The 16,321-nt window shown below is 37.2% G+C and overlaps 1 protein-coding gene across 1 annotated transcript in view; it reads left to right on the forward strand.

The window, feature by feature from the left end:
• LOC145978585 (follistatin-related protein 1-like) overlaps nt 1-16,321 on the forward strand; it is a 99,533-nt gene that overhangs the window by 58,440 nt on the left and 24,772 nt on the right. The window contains exon 3 of the mRNA XM_083111290.1: nt 8,183-8,452. Coding sequence (XP_082967416.1) covers nt 8,183-8,452 — 270 coding nt within the window. The remainder of the gene's footprint in view (nt 1-8,182; nt 8,453-16,321) is intronic.

Here is a 16,321-nt window from a genome sequence, read left to right on the forward strand (position 1 = left end):
CAAACATATATGAAATTAGTGAAGTTTAACTTTATAACAAGGTTGGAAAAAGGCAAAAAGGCAATGCCCCCCCTGTCTCCTTGTGGTTGCGCCATTTCCTTTTAGAGTATAATATTGTTTTATTGTACAGTAGACGCATTTCGATAAAACTTTCATAAAAGGTCATTACAATGCTCAAGTACATTTTCTACTTCACGAAGATGTTACCTTATTACGATGTGTTCTAAAATCGTGAAAGGGCAGGGCAACTGCTTATCTGCCTGGATCAACAATGGCCACTGATCATTACTAAGAATTGTTAAATCATGAGTCGCCAAACTTGTCAAGAAATTGACATATTTTGCTGCCTACCTGGTAGGTGGATTTATTCAGTGGCTGTGAGATTGTTATTTGGTTCCAGAGTTAAATGTGTACAATCATTATCCTCTACAAATGGTGTTTCCAATTTCCGGAATAGGTGTGAAAAATGAATTTTTGAAAGTTGGAGGACGTTCAACATCTCAAGAACCGTCAAGTTTATTTTCCGGTTTGAAGTGATTGATTGATTTAGTTTACTTTACATTGCTTTTCTGCTTTTCTGTCACTTTTGGCTAATTGCGAAGATGGGGGATGAGTGATTATATGATGAGATTGATAAAGGGACACCCAACCCAAGCTGGGATTTGAACCCAGGACGTCTGGCGTCGTAGCGCGATGTTCTAACCACTCCGCCACGGGGGCAGCTTTTCTGATTGTAGTTTCTAAATCGAATATTTGCAATGAACATAATTGTCAGCGATGTTTTCTCAATCCTTTCATCGTTACATCGTTATTGAAAACACCCGAAAGGCAAAAATACGACATTAAGGAATTAAAAGACTACAGAAACTACCTAACTCTTAAATGTTAAGGATTAGAAAGATTATAAGTGAACCTCCCCGCCTTGGTTAGCGGTAATAATGATGCTTTGTAATCGAGGGGTCACGAGTTCGATCCACGGTTAGGCACATTTAATTAAGAGGCTCGAATTCCGGTTTGGACACTTTGCTCCCCTAGTTTTGGAACCCAATCGCCGCTACTGTTCGCTTGTTGTGTTCCTGTGCTACGAATGACTGGATAATTGTATAATACTGTCAGTTTTCGTTGTCTAAAGCTTACTTTTATTGACTATGTAAATTGAAAGGGGAACATTCATTCCAAAGAGTCTTGAAATACATTTGTGTGGAGTACACGTGTAATAAATACCATTCATCGCCGGGGTAAATGGAAAAAAACAATATGAACTTAAACATGAATATAAAACTAAAAATAATCTTCCATAAAGTACAAAACTGTGGAAGTTAAATTTAGAAATGGGCCTTGGCAAAATTACACCAATGATGAAAGTGCTTCAGGTTGAGGTTCAGGACCGGGTTAACAAAATCAGCCTAATGAGATGAGCCACGTGAAACATGACAGGTAATTATGTTTCTAAAAAAAAATTAATATCCTTCCTGTTCACATGGTTTGATTGTAAAGTGTTTCTTAAGCTTTGCAATGGAAAACAATATTAATATTGAGTTATTTAACATCGCTTTTTTACCTTGTGGTTAATCGCGATGGGAAAGATGGGATTGAGAAAGTTAGAAAGTTCAGGTACACACGACATGACGGGGTCTGAATAAGTTATGGATCTGCAGAAATGGGTTAAGAATGGATTTCTTAAACCATTCTGTGTTGTTGTTCAGTTTTCGACCTTCCTTTGCAGGTATTATATAAAATAGGTTGACAAATTGCTCTGCAGAACGCACAATGAGTATAATTAGAGCCATTAAAAACCGACTGCGTTCGTGTATGTTAATGTCTACCTTAATTCCATCCTGTGAGTCCGATATTTTAAAAGTGGAGCCAATTGAGGAAATTATCAATAAGCTTGCTGCAACAACGTCAGAAATTATAATCATTTGTGTAAAATGTTATTTCAATCAATGTCAAGTAATATACAATATACATTTAATTGTCTACATTGTAAACAATACCTAAAGTAAACATATATTGCTTAAATATGTCTGTGTTACACTGTTCCGCAAATTTTGCCTGAAGAAAATAATTTGAGCAAATAATTCGGCATATAGGGGACGATGTTCTACTCGTTTTGAGGGGTGGGAGTGCGTCATAGGCCGTGGTGGGGGCACCCCTGGTGTGTCTGGTGTTCATATTGTAGAGTCTGTCCCTGTCTGTCCGTAGGGAACTTTTCAAACGGTCAAAATCGCAAGGTTGTTGTAAAGTGGGGCGTATTGACGTCATCGTTTCATGATATCACGAGTGGGAACATTTTATGCGTTAGAGATAAAATGGCATGAGAATGGAAGGAAAGAAAAGGATAAACAAAGCCAGGTACAGCCACCGGCAAAAAAATGGACACCTAGATTCTGAAATACTCGCTTCCCTGCAAGGCGATATGTGGATTTTATTAGCCAATATTCAGTGGCAACTTATAGCCGTAGAATTAGGCAACACACACAACGCCTTGCAGGGGAAACGAGTATTTCAGACCTAGGTGTCCCATTTTTGTTGCAGTTGACTGTACATAGAATGATAGGAAAAGAGAAAAGAATATAGGAGAAAGGAATTAGAAAAAGAAAGGACGGGAGACAAAAGAACCAGAGGGAAGAAACGAAAATAGGAAAGAAAACTGAAAGCAAAATTGGGAGAGAGAGGATGCAGGCAAGAACAGATATATAATACAACCAAGAGATCGAAAGATGAAAAAGTGGATAAAAGAAATGAAAAAAAAAGCAGACTTCAGATACCAAATGCCAAAAGTAGAGGTGACAGGACAATTTTTACATAAGATTCATGATGTAGTCACAACCACAGCTATGAGCACTAGCTAGTTGACAGAATTTGATACCACGGGATCATACACCACGTGTATCCTCCCCATCCTGGGATATAAATGCGCTAAACTGTACAATGACGAGAGAAATTACCCGTATATCGCTCAGCCGAACTGGAGAGAGAGAGAGAGACAATGAAGTTACCGAATGTGCACATGTGACTCACTTTTCCTTACAGACATAGAACCAGTTTTGAGTGGCTTAAACCAGTTCCACAGCCATTTCCTTAAAAAGAAACAAGCAATTCTTATTCTGACTGTCCTGCATTGTTAATTTTAGATTCCAATGAAAGAAGCCATTGTAATTTCTAGTTTGGGACGTTGTCGATTCATGCTTGAAGTAACGTGGCTCCTTTCACCTTCTCTGTCCGCCTGTACTTCCTTTTACCTTTAAAACGCTGTCTACTAGTCAAGAAAGTCAAGAAATCAACAAGTAGGTCAAGAAAGTCAAGGAAAAAGTCAATTAATTATACTTGTGGTCAAGCATCTTTGCTATTTTTTTTACAGTATAGTGAATTTACATGTACTAGGATTTGATAAAATTGAATATTTGGAAATCTAAAGTTTTATTGAGTTGTGATTAAAATTTGTTCACTTTGTTCTTAAGAATTACATTCTTGTATGCGTGTAGTTTTGTAAAAATATTAAACAATGAAATATGGGCATTTCCCATCCAGGATGAAGTCGGAATTTTTACATGCATTAATAATTAAAGCAAGTCTAAATCTCTTGTTAAAGTAGGTTACACCTTTATTGTTCATCTTAACTGGTCTTGTGGTCAGGGTTTTTGATTGAATAAAAATATATATTTTCTTAATTTCCAACTATACCTAAGTAGGGAGCGATTAAATAAATGTTAAGAAAAGGTCAAGAAAAAGTCATGAAAAGTCAAGAATTTTGGATTTGTTATTTTGGTAGACACCCTCTTTAATTTCTACTTTCACGCCTCTACCTTCCGTGCAGTGAAAGCAGATTATTAACGTCGGAACATAATATGACATTTTTTGACGTCTATAGGTTCCCTCGTGCGCACGGGAAGTAAGAGAGGGCAGTTGCCCCCTCCTAATACTCTAAATTAGAAATTTAGTGTAGAGGAAACTTATCACCGTTATTAAACATTATTATTCTCTTAAGTTAAGTACTTTCAAGCCAACGAAAGCTCTGAAGGGGAGAGAGGTGCATTGTTTCGTATGAAATTGAAGTATCCAACTTCGTTTTCTAGAAAATGTCTTGTTAACATTCCCACACATGTTCTTTGGTTGTGTTACCTAGCTATATGATTTGCATAACAACTTGCCCATACATTTAAAATCAGTAGCGGTGACAAAGGTGGGGAGCGGGGGGGAAACAGTTTACGTTTTATTTGTATGCAAGGCTTGATACCATAATACGGAGGTAAAAAGTGGGTGGGGCAACTGCCCCCCAAGTTCCCCTTATCGCCGTCACTGTTGGAAATGAATAAATTGTGTGTAGTTGGTTTGAATCTGATGTACGAAACCATATTTACATGTAAAATAGTCTGTGAAGCACAAGAAGGAAAATAAAGGAGGGGCAAAGAACATTGGTGCAGTGGAAGTTTGAATTCTTCTAATATAGTAATTTTCGGCGGGTCCGGACACATTCTGTATACGCCCCTGTCCCATACCCATCATTTAAACTTTTATCAAGTATTCCCCCCTCCCCACCCCCACCCTAATGGGAGGGTCTGCGGACGCCTATGAATGAACAAGAATTGTAAAACTCGAATAACACAAGTAAGAAGTTTGTCGTTAATTGAAAACATTATCTCTGGAGTCTGGAGTCTATTGATATGCGGTTTATTATATCCTTATCAGGGGTGCCCATCCCCCAAGGCGAATGGCGCATCCTCCCCAAATCATGTCATGCCCCCCCCCCAATCAAATTATTCGCGCCTTCAAACCATATCGTAATCCCCACAAAGTATTTAATTACGACAGCGTGTCTAACGCAAGTGACTTTCTTCTTAGCTTTACTGAACAGCCCCTCCTCCCTAAACAGGGATGCCCATCACTCAAGACCACCCCTAAAATCATTGATCATAATCGAGACAGTTGACAATATCGCTTGTCTTGTAATGCAGCCATAGTATAAAAACTTCACATTCACCTCATTAAATGCCAAACACGCATTCTCGCAATACAGTAATGCGGGCGAAGCGAGCAAGAAAATTTTTTCATCCATTTCTTTGCAGGCTTTCAAAAATATTAATTTAATGGGTTGTCAATACTTTCTTAAGATCCATTCCAGAGATATTTAGTCTTTTCCAGCTTATCTTTTGTCACGTTTGGGGTCGAAAACTTGTAAATACTGTCTCAGAAATTTAATGTTCGAACTCGCTCTCCACTACAGAAATTCCTTGACAATGTAAGATTTTACGCTTTATCAAGAGCTCTCTATCTTCCTCTTTAAATATAATACTCAATCCTACCTCCAAAATTTCCATGCCAATTTTAGACTAAATAAAATACACGCTATAATCTAAGACATATAGTTGGATACTGTCCACCCCCCAAAGTTTAATTGAGAACACCCCCCCCCCAGAACTCACGTGTCAATGAAGGCCTAATATGTAAGAGTTCTTCATCTAATGGATTAAATATGGTACATGTATTTTGGAAAGAGATATAAATGTTGAATTTTATATTATTTGAAGGGAAAAAATCCCCCCTAAAAATCTCGATAGCGCAACTTGCGCCACAATCCCCCGCTGTGGGCACCCCTGATCCTTCTTATATTTACATCTTTACAATTGTTCTTCTTTTGTTTTATTAAAAACTCAACCAAATCTGTAATTGATCGAATCTACACGTAAGCTTCCACCATTTTCTTGTTGATATTGCTTTTGTGAATTGGCAGTTTATGTAGTGTTAATAACTTCAATTATACTGGGTGCTAATAACACTAAAAACTATAAATTTGGAAGAAAATACTTTGAAAACCGCTGTACTTAAATTTAGTAATACGAAAAAGCAACAATTCTCATTTTATTTATTTCCCTCTCAGTGTTTGAAGCTGAAATGCAAATACTACAGTCCTGTGGATAATTTTGACCTTTGGCTGTTAGAAAAAGGTTTCATTTCTGTAAATGCCAATAGATGGCGCAGTTGTGTTCTTACGTCACCCACCCACCCACACAGGTCAGAGTGTAATCCGAATCACTCTCGCTTCACTTGCGGCTGCCCTATACCTTAGGGGATATAATTTGAATGCACGTAAGGCGTGAGGGTGACTGATTTACGTTTTTACTATTTTTAGTTTGTTTTGTAGAAGTAATTACACACCATGTTGAGCTCCATCCGAATGATCGCTATATCAGACAAAAGGAGAGATCTATACACAGACACAGTTTCAGAATTAATAATAGATAGTTCCCATTATATTGAAAGGACAAATCGGGGTTATTAATTCAACCCAATGAATAAATTAAGAGCAGAGAGAGAGAGAGTCACTTGTTGTATTAGAATAAGAATAATGTTATTATTAATGTCAATTGATTGTTACTGTTAAATATAAAATTGATCTATCATTATGAAAATTATTGTAATATTTTCGGTGAAAATTTTTGTTTCATTATTAATTCACGTAATTAAATCTTTAATGAACGGTCTTCTATCCAGTGCGTTTTCATGCTTTGTTGAAAATAATAGTTAACACCACGAACTTTTGAGAGCCCAGTTATGCAGGTTAAAAATAGCCATCGTTTCTGTGTGTTCCCGAGGGGTGTGACAATCCAATTAAAATCGTCTAGTATTTCCGAGCTGGGCCGTGTAACACCATTGCACCCAATAGAAACTTAACGGGAGGGCTCGGCGCGGTGAATAATACTGGGCTCTCATTTCGATACGCTGAGCTTAACGAATTTCTTGCGGTTTTCTAGCTGTTTCATGCTGTCGCTTGGCTTATTTCGCACAAATATGGGACTATTCTGACTTATTTCGTACTTCTCTAAAATATTTAAAATGCGATATATTTATTATTTTGCTATGTTATCGCCGCATCTTCCTGTGATACTAAGACACAACTGAAACATTCTTAATTATGCTAAACTTTTTAAAATCAAAAATGTAAACTATGATCTCAAATATAACCAATATTTTAAAATGAGTTTTTCTTTACTTCATCATTTCAAAATTTGTAGGATGTAGGGGAGAATCGTCCAAAACTGTGAAGGCGGGTCAAATGGGGACGTTCGGTTTCTCGCTGATTAATGCTGTTACCTGGGATGGGACTCAACGCGATATTATAATTCCTGACCGTCCATATGCCAGTTTGAATAGAGTTTTGCATGCGGCAGACAGACCACCTCCTTTCTACGAAGTTTTAAGTTTTCGAGATTTTTTTCCGATTTTGCCTCTATACTGCGTTGCGTCTTATCAAGCCACTTTTGAACATTCAATTTTGATACGTACAGCATTGATTCTTCCAGTATTAAGTTAGATTTTGACATACTGCTTGATAGGCTATCTTACATCTGTGTGAAGAGATTCTAGCGTTCATCACTGTCTGCTGAAACGGGGACGTTGAAGGTAGTGGGGTCGTCGGCGTTTCGAACGCCAGTGATCAATATTGAAATATGTTTTACCTACTGGGCATTAATTCTCAGCCAACTGTGATATTGTTTATTAAGTGTTTAAATTGAATGAGATTATTTGTTAGTGTAGATGTGTAAAGAAACAAAAATGCTTCCTGTCTTCTAATTTTATTGTATTTCTCATGGTCAACTTTACTTTTGTTCTTTAAAAACAGTTTTTGTAACAGAAGTTTGCATTAGACCTCGAATTTACAGTGTTTCATATGAGTGACCCATTTTACCCAACCGGTTGTCCAAAGCGGGGACATTGCATCTTTACCAGAAAAATGTTTTTCATGCCTCCCTTAATGTTTTCTTTACACACACAAACATGTTTCCTAATAATTTAGGACCTACTCAGGGTAGAAACATTTTGCAACATTCTTGCATTGATAACTATGCTTTTGGTAGGTCAAAATATGTTAATGCCCTCATTTTGGGTGACTCTCCCCTAAATATCACAAACCATGACATAAGAAAATATTGAAATGTAATGTCTGTGCTCAGTAGTGCGGTGGAAGGGGAGGTATTTCATATTAACTAAGAGCAATAAGCATAACATGTTGAAGTTGAAAACCATTTTCATTTCTGATGTGCCACTTGTGCAATGTTCATCATATTATGTTTATCTGGAGCAGGGCCCCCTATTTAAGGCCGGCTCTGTTGCCTGTAACTATAACTATAGCTGAGATATGGTAAACTGTCAACAAGTAATTGAACATTTCCTTTTCCAGATCTCTGCGCACACAAAATCTGCAAGGCAGGTCGAGAGTGCAAGGTAGTCAACAATGAAGCCATGTGCCAGTGTGTCCGATCATGTCCTGAGCACTTTTCACCAGTTTGCGGGTCCAATGGCCGTTCATACGACAACCACTGCCTTATGCACAGGGAAGCTTGTCTAGAAGCTATCCATATCCGGGTTAAGCATAAAGGATATTGCAAGAAGACACAGGAGGAACCAATCAAGAAGAAACCCAAGAGCCAGAAACTTAAGGAAAAGCCAGGCAAGTGTGCTTAGTGTGGAATAGATTTTTATTATAATACAGCTTTGGCAGAGTTGTAGTTCCAAAATGTTCAAAGGATATACACTAAGTTTCGTGAACATTAAATGGAGATAATGTTTCCATGTGCAAGGATTTTAAACTGTTCCCATTACTAAATGTATATATGAAAGCATTTAACTTCTACAAAATAAGCCCTTCACGGTAGAATACTGATGATGTTATACCCATATTTTTCATAACTTATATTATAATAGAGAAGGCAATTTTAAAATTAAAAAAATGAAACTTGTAGTGCGTTTTTGTACCCATATTTTATTGTTTTGTCAATATTGCTATTGTAAATTATCACCTGGTATACTTTTAATAACTTTAATATACTGCTAATTACAATAAAAGTGGAAAAATACGTATTTACATAAAAAATCGAAAAATGAACAGAAAAATCTCTCTCTCTTTTTTGTTCTCTCCATGTTTAAAACTGTAATGCAACAGATGCCAATTGTCATGTTTAACAATTAGAGCCTTTATAATCCACTGCAAATTGTTGCAGCAAAGTGAAAGGAGAACGTTATTGAGACTCTTGCATGGAATTTACTCGAAACTTCGAAATATCAGGTCTACATCGGTTTTGATGATAAAAGGAACTACTCGTTAATCTGTTATTTGAATAAATATAAACAAAATGAAAGTAGAAGGTATACATATTGTAGGAGAAGGAATATACTAGTGATTATTTATAACCACAAGGTGATATTCCAAATTGTGAAGAATTACATGTGCTTAGAATTCCTTTAGAGCATTCACGTGAATAATTGTGTGGTTTACCAATAGTTTTGTGACTATGTAAACCTATTTTCCATCACATGTATCTGGGCCGAAAGGTGCAAGACTTGAAGCAAACATCCTCAGATAATGGTCCCTCAGTTCAGGCTTGAAGTCGTCTACTGGAAGTGAGCATTTTGAATTGTACTTTGACTGATTGAGGTGGGGGGGGGGGGGTGTTGTTCTACGTAGAAATCATGTAGCATTTTAAAATGTTGTCATACATACATTTCCACACATTAGAAGAACTTCAACCAACAACTTGCAGACTTTCTTCCTACGTGATTTCAAACATATAAACAAGAAGTCAACGAGTAAAGTACTCAAGCCTGTAAAGATGCATGCTCCATGCTGTGGTCAAGATTGCTTGTGTAATTGGCACTTTCGAACTGCACTAGCTGATGTCACTTCCATCAAGATCATACTTCATTTGCTCTTTGTACACTCCTGTTCAGATAATGTTGCACACATTTCAACTGTTTAGCTCTATAAAGAGTGCCACTTTATGTGAAGAGGAGTGTACCTTTTGGTCACAGCCCTGGTTGTGGCTTCCTACCTAGGCAATGGTTAGTGCTCTCAACTTTGCCGAGATGAATTCCCGGTGAGAGCCCCCAGAATTTTGTCATTGATCCAGCGTTGTGAGGACAATTGAGGAGTTACTTGAAAGGAAGCCCAGGGCGAGCCTCAGCTACTGGGCGGGTCCGCAGGGTGGTGGATAGCGGAACGGTCTGCAGATATGCAGATTAGGGACCATGACGGTTAGACCGGAGTCCCCCCGAACCGAGGCGACCAGGTTATCAGGGTGTGGGAGTGCAGTTCTTGGCAAGACTACACTCATTAAATACCACAATGCTTGATAACGGCCTGGTGACATGGCGAGTAAGCACCGCCATTAAATAGGTGCTGCCCCCGCTGCCTTGCGGGTAGGGATTAACTCAAAGGCTAAGGGAAGGAAAACCCTGAAAGAAAACCATGGGTAGAGAGAGCTCCGCTGTTCAGAGACCCAACAATGAGCCTCGGATATGGAAGGAAACCAGAAGACGAACACGGCTACGAGTTAAGGTAAATGATCTCAGGATGGGGACATGGAATGTGCAAACAATGCTACAAGCTGGTAAGCTACCAGAAATTGTTGATGAATTTATAAAATATAAGTTGCATGTTCTGGCACTGCAAGAAACAAGATGGCCTGGGAGTGGTCAGATAGACAAGGGAAACTGTACAGTTTTGTACAGTGGTGCTGAAACAAGAGGACACAGGGGTACAGGCTTTATAATAAGTAGAGAAGCTAGGAAATCACTAATGGAATTTATACCAGTAAATGACAGACTGTGTAAAATTAGACTTAAAGACAAGTTCTATAACATCTCCATCATCTCTGCTTACGCACCTAACGAGGATGCAGAAGAACTGGACAAGGAAAAATTTTATGACGAGTTGGACTTGTTAAATGAAAGTACAAGTAGACATGATATACTACTTGTCATGGGTGACTTCAATGCAAAAATTGGAAGAGAATCTGAAGTCAAAGAAGTGGCAGGAAAGAATTCTTTACATTCAGTCACCAGTGAGAATGGTTGGAGATTAATACAGTACTGTATACAAAATAAAATGCTTGCAAAAAGTACCCAATTCCCTAGGAAAGATATTCATAAAGGCACCTGGAGAGCTCCCGGCGGAACATACACAAACCAGATAGATCATGTTCTGGTGAACAGCAGATATGCCACATCTGTTATAGACGTTAAAACATGCAGAGGGGCCAACTGTGACAGTGATCACTTCCTAGTCAAATCTATATTGCGGCAACGATTGTCTAATATAGGCAAAATCAAGGGAAAAAGGAGAACTGGTTGGGATATAGAAAAGTTAAGGAAAGACTGCGATAAGAGAGCTTTTCAGGAACAAATACACCAACAATTAAGTGATGAGAATGAAAATAATAGCATTGAGGAAATATGGAATGATATGAAGAAAACTCTGACTGAAACATCAGAAGAGATATTAGGGCAAAGGAAGAGATCTAACAGAAAAGATTGGTATGATGAAGAGTGTAGAGTACTAATAGGGAAGAAAAATGAGTTACGGAAAAAGATGATTCAAAGAGAAACAAGAGCATCGATGAATGCATATAAAGATGCTAGGAAGGAAGCGACTAAAATCTGTAGGAGGAGAAAGACATATTGGATGCAGGAGCGAGTAAGGAAAATAGAGGAACATCAGACAGAGGGTAATACAAGAAAAATGTGCAAAGCTGTTAGAAATCTTAGTACTGGATATCAACCAAGGTTAAACCTATGTAAAGACAAAAATGGGAAGCTTATTACGGATCAAGCCAAATGTCTGGAAAGATGGTCAGAATATTTTCAGGAGCTCTATGAATCTAAATCAATCAATCAATCTTGCTAGAACTGACCCTTCCAAAACTCTGTGCGACAATGAAAAAAACATAATTAGCATGAACATAATTTATCAGAATCTGAGAGGAGTTCGATCAAAAACCAAACAGTTCTTTTTAAGTGTATTGAGTAACAATTACGACGTGGTCTTGTGCACGGAAACGTGGCTAAATTCTTCAGTTTCAGATTCCGAACTACTCGACGATAGATATAGCATGTTCAGGTCAGATCGCAACACGTTAGAAACTGGCAAAACACTAGGTGGCGGTGTCCTCATCGCCATAAAGAGAAAATTTAATCCTGTAATGGTCGATGCTCTTTTACACGAACAAAGCATTGGCAGTTTAATTACAAAGTTTAAAACAGAATCTGGTCGCGATTGTTACATGTGTGTAGTGTATATTCAACCTGCATCTCCCGTGGACGTATACGAGACCTTCTTTAGTCATATAACTGCACATTATCCTCTGGGGAGCCCGTTGGTCATTGCAGGTGATTTCAACATCCCTGAAATTAAAAATTCCAACACTGAGTTGCTCACGTTAGGCGCACAATGTCGGGAACTGAAATATTTCCTCGATTTCAACGACCTCAAAAGCAAAAATTCCATCCAGAACGCCAATAGTAGAACTCTCGACCTAGTCTTAACAAATATTGAAAATACTAAAATATTTCGCCAAGAGCCTCTGGTAAGCGAAGATAAACACCATCCAGCTCTAGGAATAACTTTAACACAAACCATGCCTAAACAAAGAGCTTTAAATCCAAACATCCAACGATATAATTTCAAGAAAGCAGATTTCATTAATTTGTATCGGAAACTCGAATTAGCTGACTGGGACCAAATAAAAGAATGCGAAGACGTAGATATTGCCGTTGATAAATTTTATGAAATAATTGAAAGCATTTTTAATGAATGTGTTCCACGCTCTCGCTCCTCTGTAAAAAAATCTTACCCATGTTGGTTCACGCAGGAAATTATTAAAAATCTGAAAGCAAAATCACGTCACCACAAAAAATGGAAACAAAGAATGGGAAATGTAACACATCACGAAATTAAGTATAAAACTTTAAGAACGAAATTAAAATGGGAGATCAGTAAAGCTTACCAAAACTATATTGAAACTTCAGAAATCAATCTTGCTCACGATACTAACCAGTTTTGGTCCTTCATTAAAAATCAAAGAAAAAATCCACCCGTGCAGCCAACTAAGTATAATGATAAAACCATTGACGATAATGAAAGTATCCAAGATCTCTTTGCAAAGTATTTTGAATCCGTATATTCCAAAGAACCATCTATCTACAAAGATCCGCATCCTAATGCAAACATGAACTCACTTCCTAGTATCTTAAATATCTCTGAAATATCACTAAATGAAATTGATGAAGCCATTAAAAAACTGAAACCTAAAAAATCCGTCGGCCCTGATTCAATCCCCCCTTATGTAATTAAAGGATGTTCGGAAATTCTTAAGTACCCTCTTCACACCCTTTTCAACTTGGCTGTCAGAACTTCGAGATTTCCAGCAATGTGGAAAACAACAGAAATCTGTCCGATTCCCAAAGCCGCTGATAAGGCTGACATATGTAACTATAGGCCTATTGCAAAATTGTCAGTACCAGCAAAACTCTTCGAGCAGATAATATACAAACATATATATTTTCATATTAAACCCATTCTTTCCCCCAAACAGCATGGATCTGTCCAAAAACGCTCAACCGTAACCAATCTTGTCGAACTGACAAACTACATTGCACCCAGTATAGCTAATAAAGGGCAAGTTGACGTTTTATATACAGACTTTTCAAAGGCATTTGATACAGTTCACCACGATATATTAATACAGAAATTTGCCAACAATAGCCTTTCTCCTCCACTTATTACCCTTCTTTCTTCCTATCTGCAGAACCGCCGACAATATGTCGTGTATCAAGGCTGCAGATCAACCGAATTCGTGGCCAGTTCGGGAGTTCCACAGGGGTCGAACCTTGGTCCCTTGCTATATTTAATTTTTATAAACGATTTGCCAGAACTACTCACAAAATGTGAGACATTAATCTTTGCTGATGATGTTAAAATATACAAAAATATCGAAAACGCTGATGACTGTACAATATTACATGAAGAGCTGAATAACTTGCTTCAGTGGTGTGAAATTAATAAAGTCAGCCTAAACCTAAAGAAATGTAAACTTGTATCATTCACCCACAACAGACACCCTATTCAACATTCATACACTATTTCTAATGTGTTAGTACAAAGTGAGAATATAGTTACCGACCTAGGGGTCACTTTTGACCAAAAGTTAACATTCCAATCACATATTGCCCGCATTTTAAGCGAAGCTCACAGAAATTTGGGATTTATAATGAGAATGGGTCATCAATTTAGAAAAAAGGAAACATTTCTCTTGCTATATTATACGCTCGTCAGATCTAAACTCGAATATGCTTCTCTTGTTTGGAACCCGCAATTCAAGAAAGATATCAAAAAATTAGAAAAGCTTCAAAATAAATTTCTCAGATATCTACTATTTAAACTTGATGGTACATATCCAAAACTCACTCCTAGCAACATATTACGTGAAATCTTTAATATTCCGTCACTCGACGAAAGGAGGCAAACAAGTCAAATAACTTTTCTCTCCAAGCTTATCAATGGTAAAATAGATTCTTTTAATCTGTTGTCGAATTTAAATTTTTATGTGCCAAACTGTATGTTAAGGCCCAGAACTGATCTCTTTCAAATCCCCCTTGGAAGAACCAAAATGACCGAAGCTGAACCCATGAGGAGAATGTGCAAGTTATTTAATTCAGTTTCTAAGAATAATCCAAGTGTAGACCTATTTAAATGTAATTGTAACATAAGATCTAATCGCTGAATTTCTGTATGTTTTGTTTTGTTTTGTTCATTGAATTTTGGTTTTCATTCAGCTTGTAAGGTTATATCCAACAGTTTAGCTTCATTTATTATTGTATTGTCTCTGTGTTCCCTTTGCTTCTATAATCTAATAATTAATTTCTTCTCACAATTGTTTTTAAATGTAAAATGTATATTGCGTCATTCATATTTCTTGTTAATTTTCTTAGTTATGTTCTTGTTTATGTAATGGTGTCATCCCATATTGAACACTGTAATTGGGCATGCGCCTGTTGTGTTTCAATTAAATAAATAAATAAATAAAAATAAAATAACAGATAATGCAGATGAAGACCAAACCCAAGTTACAGAATGTGAGGTACAAAGACCATCGTTTGAAGAAGTAAAGTGTGCAATATTAAAATTAAATAATAATAAAGCACCTGGAGAAGATTTGCTCCCTGCGGAGATATTTAAAAAGGGTGGAGAAACACTTTGGAAGAACGTTCATGAGCTAGTTTGCATGATATGGGATCAAGAGAAAATACCATGTAGTTGGAAATATGGAGTTATCTTCCCCAACCATAAAAAGGGTGATAAAAGGAATTGTGGCAACTACAGGGGGATAACACTATTAAATATTGGATACAAAATATTTTCCAATATCCTATATATGAGAGCATCTAAGCAGGCAGAAGAAATCCTAGGGGAATATCAATGTGGATTCCGTCCAAATAGATCTACCATAAATCACATCTTCACCATATCTCAAATTATGGAAAAATTCTATGAGCAAAATATAGATCTACACTTTTTATTTATAGACTATCAACGAGCATTTGATAGCTTACACAGAGCTGGGATCATGAAAGTATTCAAGAAAGTAGGATTTCCAGATAAATTAATAAGATTGATAAAGGTAACCTTGGAAAATACAACAGCGGGAGTCATGGTGCAGGGAGAAGTCTCACCAACCATTAACATAGAAACAGGAGTGAGGCAAGGGGATGCTCTGTCCACCCTAATTTTCATTATTGTACTACATGATATTATCAAACCACTGCAAAAAAGGGGGAGTATATTCTACAAAACAACACAGATACTTGCTTATGCTGACGATATTGTGATAATATCAAGGACACTTGCAGATCTTAAGAGCACTTTTTTAAAGATAGATAGTAAATCCAGAAAAATAGGACTATTAATTAATGAAACTAAAACAAGATATATGAGAATGTCCAGATCGCTAGCCAGACGAAACTCTCTGGCTTTGAATGTAGGCACATATCACTTTGAGGGAGTACCCACTTTTACTTACCTTGGAGCTCTTCTACATAACAACATAGAAGAAGAAGAAATTGTTAACCAAAGGATACAGGCTGGAAATAGACAGTATTATGCACATATAGAATTATTTAAGTAAAAAAACCTCTCTAGGAACACAAAATTAAGACTGTATAGGACACTTATTAGACCAGTTATAGCATATGGTGCAGAATCTTGGAAACTTACATCTAAAGCAGAAAGCAAGGTAATGTGTTTTGAAAGGAAGATGTTACGTAAGATCTTTGGCCCCGTTAGGAATGAAGATGGATCCTATAGAATTAGGAATAATATGGAGTTAGAAGGATTGATTCAATATGAACATGTGGTGAGATATATAAAATCTCAACGCTTAAGATGGGCAGGACATCTGATGAGAATGGAAGAGGATAGGCTACCATGCCTGGTATTCAATCAGAAATTGTGGGGAACAAGGCCAAAAGGAAGACCGAGGGGAAGATG

The sequence above is a fragment of the Lepisma saccharinum genome, chromosome 25 (assembly GCF_977018435.1).
Source record: "Lepisma saccharinum chromosome 25, izLepSacc3.1, whole genome shotgun sequence".
Lineage (NCBI taxonomy): Eukaryota > Metazoa > Arthropoda > Insecta > Zygentoma > Lepismatidae > Lepisma > Lepisma saccharinum.